The sequence below is a fragment of the Arachis stenosperma genome, chromosome 3 (genome assembly GCF_014773155.1).
Source record: "Arachis stenosperma cultivar V10309 chromosome 3, arast.V10309.gnm1.PFL2, whole genome shotgun sequence".
In the NCBI taxonomy this organism is placed as follows: Eukaryota; Viridiplantae; Streptophyta; class Magnoliopsida; order Fabales; family Fabaceae; genus Arachis; species Arachis stenosperma.
This window is the reverse complement of record NC_080379.1, coordinates 120423912-120432702: the sequence shown is the minus strand read 5'-3', so window position 1 is coordinate 120432702 and position 8791 is coordinate 120423912. Positions and strand designations below refer to the sequence as shown.

Sequence of the window (8791 nt, the reverse complement as noted above, 5' to 3'; positions counted from 1 at the left end):
ATATCGTGACAGATAATACTACAAATTATGTTGCTACTGGAAGGATGTTAGAATCTGAGTTTTCTAAATTGTATTGATCTCTTTGTGTAGCTCCTTGTGGTAATTTGATGCTTTAGGATATTGGAAAGTTAGAGGAAGTGAATGAAATTATGTCACAAGCTTCAATGATTACGGAATATATCTATATTCATTGCCATTCACTGTACTTGATGAGAAAATTTACGACCAGGCGAGAAATAGTTTGTCCAACTCCAACTCAGTTTCCCACCAATTTTATTACTTCACAAAATATTTTAGTTCAAAAGGATACTTTCATAGCTATGGTGACCTCTAGAGAATGGACAAGCTCAGCTAACTCAAACAAAGGCAAAGCTAAAAGGTTTGTGGATCAAGTCTTGGATTCTAAATTTTGGATTCAATGCATTTATATGGTTAAGCTTACTGAGCCACTTGTCCGTGAATTGCGTATTATGGATAGTGAAGATAGAGTTGTAATGAGTTTTCTTTAATAAGATATTTATAAGGCTAGAGAAGAGATGATGAAGAGGTTTTAAAAAAAAAGAAGGTTGTTGATCCTTATTTAAGGATTTTAGATACACATTGGGATTCACAGCCTTAAAAAAATTTTCATGCTACTAGTTATTGGTTAAATTCAATTTTTAGATTTAACACTGAAAACTTTGAAAAGCACAAAGAATTGACTTCTGACCTACTAGATGTCATTGAGAAATAAGTTTACGAGGATCCAAATTTAAATTCTAAACTGACAAGTGAGATGAGAATCTTTAAGAATGTTGAACAAGATTTTGGAAGATAATCTGCAATACGTGAATAAAACATAATGTTGCCAAGTGAATTTCTTCATAAAATTAGTCTTTTATGATTGTAATATATTTATGATTTTATATTTATGATTGTGATATATTATTCTTTTTTTTGTTAAAATCAATTATGAGAATCTTATGGATGTGGAGTGTCAAATTTGCAAAACTTGGCAATTTGTGTTTTAAGCCAAACATGTAGTTCTTCATATTGTGAGCATAACTGGAGTATTTTTAACACATTTACTCAAAGAAGAAGAATCGGTTAAAGTATAAAAAACTTAATAATATTGTTTATGTTCATTACAACTTAAGGTTACGACAAAAGTACTTTCATAATTATTATTTTTTGAAAGCATTATTTTTAAATTTTAGTCATCATAAGGGTACTAAAGTAAATTGATAATATAAGAATTAGATGAGAAAGCAAAGTTATGGTCCGATTTATCTTGATGAGTTTAAGGATTGTTCGGAATAGATATTGAATGCATTTAAGGGTAATAAAGTTAATGCTTTATGAAATGATCTCATAAATATGTCTTTTTAATCAGTTATAGATGATTTAGATATTTTTTATTTATTTAAACATCTTGTTGTTAGTCCGATTATGAATTGTGATCAATTATGATTTTAGTATACTTTATAAAATATTTTATATTATTATTGATATTGATTTGTGAAATTATTCAAATGCTAATCAATTGAATTTGAAAGATAACTGAGATGATAATGGAGTTAATAATAATTTTGTGGAAAGTACAAATCAAAATGAAACTAATCATGATGTAGCTTCATATTTTTAAGATGAAGAAAGATACTCATACGTTGAAATTACTTTTTGGATATAGTTTATGGATTGTTATTCTTATTTTGTTAAATTAAGATACTATTATAGTAATACTGACTAATTTTATATCTATCTCTGTATTAGTTGTTTTTAGAATTAGACTTGATTGTTCTTAAAATATTAATGAAGATATATATTTCAAATTTTAATGTTAGGTTTTGACTATTCTATATTTTTTATTTATGTGGGATTGATTCTACCGGTTCAACCAGTAACTTACTAGTTGAACCAATGAACCAATAGCCTGATTGGTTTGGTTTTGACAACTATGGTTAGATATCTCACGTTTTAAAAATTGAAAAAAAAAATTTGTATTTTCAATTAGTTAAAGACTTATATATCTTCGAGTTAAAAAATCATAGAGCTATTTGTCTTTTTTCTCTCTTCAATTTATGCAGAATACATACATGGCCTACAGGGCCACTAACATCTTTAAGAAATATACCTATTTACATTTTTGTGAAAAGAAAACAAAAGCCGAAAGTATTGTAGGATGAACTCGTGTTGGGATTTTTAACTTGTTTTGGAGGGTGGGTTACCCTGAGAAACACTGATTTGAAGCTTTTGGCCTGCCTCACAATGCTTACCAACAGAACAAAAGAAAAAATATTCACCAGGATGGTCTAAAGTGATACTGGAATTCCCTCTGAAGTAGGTTTGCATCACATTTCTCGTTGTGCAGTGATCGTAATCATCCTTGTTTACATGCACCACTGTGCTTAGCCCAGGATTGTACTGGAATACTGCCATTTAATTACGATACAAAATTAACGTCAATACTTTATTTTCTAATAATATTTAATTTACTCACTAATCAAATGCTCTGCCTTAAATTACCTTCAATTTTTTCAAAGAGATATACATATGGTTATATGTTTCATTTATATCATAAATATACACAAGTCATCTAACAAGTAACACCTGATTTTTAATTTTGTGTATCCAAAAATGAGGGAGCAAGAAACATACGAAGTACGTCTCCAACATTGAAGGTTACGTTTCTGCTCCAATTTTCGTAGAAGCCATTGTAACCAGGCGAAGCCCAACCCACACGATCTCCAACAATGTGAGTTGCTTTGGAACTCACACATACCAATGTAAGGTAGCTAATCATGGCAGAGATTAACAAACTAAGGTGTACTTTCTCATAATCCATTGTGGTTTTCAATTTTCCTAAAATTGTGTGTATATGTTTTCTAAAGGTGAAACTGAATTGAAGGTGGCTGTTTTAAAGTTCAAAAGTAGTGTTTAAAATTGGCATTAAAATTGTGTTTGATGACCAAGTCTAATTATTGCTCAATCTCATGTTTTGGATGTACCTATATTCCGGTCGAATTAAAGGATAGGAGTGCTTTCAGTGACGCCCATTAACACAACAAATCAACTCAGATATTACGCGTATTTCGGTGCTTTCCTTCTATTTTGTTGGTTTTTCCATTTTAGAATTAATATAATACAATATACATCATATACTCCATATTTATATTTCCGAAATATTAGGTGTATGTCTAATATTTTTATGATCATACTACATGATTAAATATTTTTTATAGTCAAATTTAAATAAATTGGTCGAATCTAACCAAAATAATTCACATAGCGCATATATAAATTACAAATTTCTCTTCTTAAAATTTAAGATTTAGAGTTATTCTACGTATTCTTCCTCTTTTTTTTCTCTTACTAATATTGTTATTATATCTTTTTATTTTTTTATTTCTTTGTTTATTTTTTTATTTTACTTTCTCTTGAGAGGATAAAAAAAGAAAAGAAATTTGAAAAAAAATACATAAATTTTTGTTGAAGTCTATAAGTATTTTAATTAAAAAATATAGATACTTTAGTTATATAATATATAAATTATGTTGAATTGTGCAGATATTTTAGTTAAATATCAAAAAATAATATACAAAAAATTTAGCTACATAAGACAGAAAATTTAGTTATTTAATATAAAAAGTGTTTTGAATTATGTAGTTTTTTAAGTTGAAAACATATGTCTTTGATCTTTTTGTTAAGGATGAGGTCACGAATAGTTGCATAGAATCTATTTTAATTAAGTCAATGCTATAACGATCCAATTTTCAACAGGTCCGGATTCACTGCCAGTCATCAAGTGTTACTTCCTAGTAGCCCTATAAAACTCTAGACTCGATAATATTTAATACATATAAGCCTTTCGTACTACGGAATCGCGTATGTTAACTTATTTTTATAACATACTTTTTTAACAAACCTATTAACAATACCATGAACATCTTCAGAGATATACAATATAAGATAAATACCAGACTAACAACAAAATTAAATTTAGCAATAAGATCACAGAAAAGCTTTCATACATATATACGTCTTAAGTTAGTTCATACAAACTTGACATACTTATATATATACATATATATACAACTGACAACTTTCCAGATACTTGGTTCATATAAAAAACCCCTAAGCTGGTACCTGGGCTAAAAGAAAATAAAATATCAAGTCTTATCCCTCAAAAAAATGCCATAGAAGTGAGAGAAAGCAAAGTCTAAAGAATGAATACCATCTATCGTACATTCTTTCTACTGTCGAGGCACAACTTTGCAACCATCAGCTCAAGACTAGTTTCGAGCATCTCCTGTAGGGTCCGACAACACGTGCTCCTCTGGTACCTCTCTGAATATAACTCCTGTGTCGGCGATCAAGTCTGGATCTTCCATCTGTGGGGGAAAGGAAAAGGAAGGGGTGAGAACCTATATGGTTCCCAGTAAGTGATAAACCCCAATTTTGTGGTTTATCTTGTGCTTAATTTGGGGGTTTTTTGTCAATATTTCTCGCACTTATTCACAAAAAATGCATGGTTTTGTGTTCACTTCCTAATATTGCTCCATAATAGAAAACATGCTTATTTTGCCTTAGAATTGCTATATTTTGATCTTCTTTATTGCCATTCGATGCTGTGACTATTTGCTTAGTGATTTCAGAATTAATAGGGTAAGAGTGGCCTAGAAGAGAGAAGGAAAGCATGCACAAGAGGAAGGAACATGAAAATTTGGATTTTGGGAACTGCAGCATCGACGTCGACGCGCACATCACGCGCACGCGTGGATGAGGATAGCTGGAAGCGGCGTGCAAGGATGGACGCATCCGCGCAAGCCAAAGAATTCCAACCGACGCGCACGCACACTTGGCGCGCATGCGTGGATCACAAAAGTAATCAGCGTGCACGCACGCATGGCGCGCACGCACGCATGGCGCGCACGCGCGGGAAGCTGCACGTGACCTCATTAAAGGAAATCGTGCCTGGCGATTTCTGAGGCTCATGAGGCCCAATTTCAAGCTGTTTCTGCATGAAAAAAGACCCAAGGATGCTAGGGAGAAGGGAGGATCAATCATTTTTACACTAAGACACATTTTTCTAGTTTTTGGGGTTCTTTGTTCTTCTAGAGAGAGAAACCCTTGTTCTTCTCTAGATCTAGCTTTAATTTGATCTTCCCTTATTGAATCTGAATTGGATTTTGTTAATTACTAGTTTTGATCGTTTAATTTGAATTCCTTAGTATACTTTTGCTTAGATCTTGTGTTAGTTTATGGATTCTTGTCAATTGTCACTTTATACCCATTGCATGAATGTTGTGAATCTTGACTTGTTGATGTTACATTGATGATTTCTATGCTTAATTGTGTTGTTTGAGTGATTGTAAGTTGATATTTGTTAGTGGGTATTTGTTAATTTCAATCCATTTGCAATTTGAACATGTCTTTTGTTAATGCTTACCAAGTGTTTGATGAATTGTTTGCCTTGATTATGGAGTAATTCTTTTTACTCTTGGCATAGGCCAAGGGAATTGGGTAAACTTGAGTTATTGGGTCTAATAGATTTGATGATTTGGGAACTCTTAGTGGTCAATTTGATGGCCATTGACACTAGCCTACTACTAGGTTAATTAGTAGTGAGGTTAGACCTTACGGGTAGATGTTGACCAAGTCATTTAACTTACTTCAAGTATAGAAGTAGATTTAATGAGTTTGGTTCCTCATAATTGTCAAGATATGGTTATTAGACAAGGATAGTGACCCCAATTCCCATGCCTAGCCAAGAGTTGCTTTTATTATTCATATTTGAAAACCCAAATTCTTAATTGTCTTGCTTTAGTTATAGCTATTGTCTAGTTGAGAATAGAATTAAATTGAATGTTGTCTTCTTAGTTTGAAATTGCTCACATCTTGCTTGGTTATTTGAATTAGTTCTTTGCACTTTAGATTACTTGCTTGCTAAGATTTCTAGTTTATTTTCTCGCTCATGACTTACAACCCCGAATTTCTAACCAATGTTGAGGCACATGTTTGCCCATTACTTGTGAGACGACCGGAGTTGAAATACTTCGGTTAATTCTTATTTGGGGTTTGTTATTTGTGACAACCAAAATTTAATTTGATGTGAGATTTGTTTGTTGGTTTGGAGCTATGCTTACAACAAAATTCTTCATTCTATAAGAGAAAATCCTAACCAACGCAATTCTCGCTTATCAAATTAATGGCGTCATTGCCGGGGAATGGTTGCAACATATGCCTTGATATTGATTATGTGAATATGTGAATATTGTAGATAGTTGTTTGCTTTCAATACTTAGCTATAGTTTAGCTTCTTTTATTTTTGTGCTATGACTCTCAAGTTTGATGACTCGGTCTCAACCGAATTCTAGCTTAGCCGATTTTGATCCCAAGATTGAAAGAACTTTGTTACACACTCGGCAAGCTAGACGGCGGTTGGACTATACGGCTAGTACTTTGGCCTCTCTTGAGGAACATACCGAATCACTAGACGGTACCGAGAGTGACTTGGAGTCCGCTACTTCTTATTCTTCTGTTGGCACTACTAAGACATCTTTGCATCCTACAGGTGAACCATACATGGCAGAGCCACGCCGGATCACTTTACATGAGCAAGGAGCTCCGAATATTGTACTTCAACCATTGCAAGCAAGGTATCCTAACCTTGATCCAAACTTTGAATTGAAGAGTAGCTTGATAAATCTACTACCTAAGTATCATGGGTTGCCGGGTCAAGACCCCATCCAACATCTAAAGGATTTTCAAGTTGCTTGTTCTACGGCTCAAAGGCATGGAGCCGATGAGGTGGCTATTATGATTTTTGCCTTCCCTTTCTCTCTTGAAGCGCAAGCAAAGACATGGTTTTATTCGCTACCAAATGAGATTGCTACCAATTGGGATTTCTTGAGAAGAGAGTTTTTAGATAAATTCTTCCCACCGGAAAAGACCGACTACATCCGGAAGGAGATTTCGGGTATAATGCAAAGAGACCAAGAGAGTTTGTACGAGTATTGATCTCGGTTCAAGAGGCTATTGGAATCTTGTCCACTCCATGGAATGAACACTCACTTGCTTTATTAGCTACTTCACTAGAGGTCTTTGTGTGGAAGATAGAAGATTGCTCACCGCTTCTAGCGGTGGTTCCCTTTCGAAAAATAAGACGGAAGGAGAAGCTTGGAGTTTGATAAAGGATGTTGCCGAAGCTACACAACATACAAGGGTGAGAAGTAATCCTCTCAAGGGTGTGGTAGAACCGTCCCCTTCCGAATCAAGCCTAACCAAAGTACTTGGGGATATGACCACCATCCTCACGCAAATGCAAAAGGATCAAAAGGAATTCTACTCCATCTAAGCTGTCCAAGCCCCACCTCCAGTTGCTCAACTTGAAGGCTCTCCTAGGATTTGTGGTTTGTGCTCTAGCACCATACATTACACCGATCAATGCCATCAAATTCAAGAGAAACATGCCCTTGTAGTGGACAATGTGAATTACAACAATCGTCCACCCTATTCTTCTCAAGGCCAAAACCACTACCTTCATGGTAGTAATCAACATCAAGGGTGGAAGGATAATGCACAAGGGAGCAATTGTTTGGTAGTATAGCATCATATAGGTTAGTTTCTAGAGAGAGAAGCTCCCTCTTCTCTCTAGAATTAGGTTAGGTTAGCTTAATTCCATATTAGATCTAGGTTTTGATTATTGTTCTCATCTTGTTTCTTCTACAATTTCTTGTTTCTACACTTTTATTCTCATGGTTTGTAGTCTTAATTTCCTTCTTTGCTCTCTTTTGTGATGATGAACACTTGTTGGATTTGATTTGCATTTAATGAAATTTAATGTTTGATGTTCTTTTAATTGTTGATTTGAGTTGTGAATTTACTTTTCTTGCAATTTGTAGTTGGTAGATTTTACTATTCTTGCACATTTATCATGCTTTCCTTATACACCCACCAAGTGTTTGGCAAAATACTTGGTTGGACTTTAGAGTAGATTTTGAGCATTCTTGGCTTGGAGAGAGTAATTAGGTAATCTTGAGTCATGAAAACCCAACTCATGTTGGTGATCTAGAATTGTTAGCTAATATTATTTCCATTGACTCTAATCTTTTGCTAATTCTATTAGTGAGTTGATTGGGACATTTGGATTGAAATTAGCTAGTCTTGTTAGACTTTCTTCGAGTGTGAAGATAATATGATACCTTCTTCCATCTTCGAGGATGACGTAATGAGATAGACTCTTGTTATTATTGTGATATGATTGATTAGTCTTATTTGACATTCTCTCATGGAAGATAACTTACACCATCTTCCAATGTTGGAGTTGACTAGATAAGATGAATTAATCATTATATGACTAGGATAGGAAGCCTATGATCTCAACCCTTGCCATGAATGTCTCCCTTTATTACTTGCTTTCTTTAGCTACTTGCTTGATTTACTTCTTTTGCCATTTATTTTCTTACCAAAATATAAAAATCAAACCCCCCATGTTCTTTCATAGCCAATAATTGAGCACTTCATTGTAATTTCTTGTGAGACGACCCGGAATCTTAATACTTCGGTTAATTCTTATTTTGGGTTTGTTACTTGTGACAACCAAATTTAATTTGATGTGAGAGTTATTTGTTGGTTTGGAGCTATTCTTACAACGAAATTCTTCTTTCTATAAGAGAAATTCCTAACCAACGCAATTCTCGCCATCAGTAAGGTGACATCGTGAAAGCGTATCTCTCTCGTGAAACCTAAAGTTTTGGTTCTATCGTAATAACTCGCTTACTAAGTCTCTCGGCTACTTCCGTATTGTGGG

General features: G+C 33.8%; 1 protein-coding gene across 1 annotated transcript; it reads right to left on the bottom strand.

The window, feature by feature from the left end:
* Positions 1-2181: 2181 nt before the first annotated feature.
* On the bottom strand, positions 2182-2846 carry LOC130966646 (mavicyanin-like). Its single transcript, XM_057891464.1, has 2 exons — positions 2638-2846; positions 2182-2411 (listed from the first exon to the last, which is right to left on the bottom strand). Exons 1-2 carry the CDS (start codon positions 2822-2824, stop codon positions 2182-2184), a joined length of 417 nt encoding a protein of 138 aa, XP_057747447.1. The 5' UTR covers positions 2825-2846.
* Positions 2847-8791: the final 5945 nt, after the last annotated feature.

Excerpts from the sequence above, each read along its gene's own strand:
- LOC130966646 (XM_057891464.1), bottom strand. The coding sequence starts at position 2,824 with ATGGATTATGAGAAAGTACACCTTAGTTTGTTAATCTCTGCCATGATT. Across the intron at positions 2,412-2,637 it reads CAATGTTGGAGACGTACTTC|TATTCCAGTACAATCCTGGG; the intron begins GTATGTTTCTTG and ends ATTAAATGGCAG.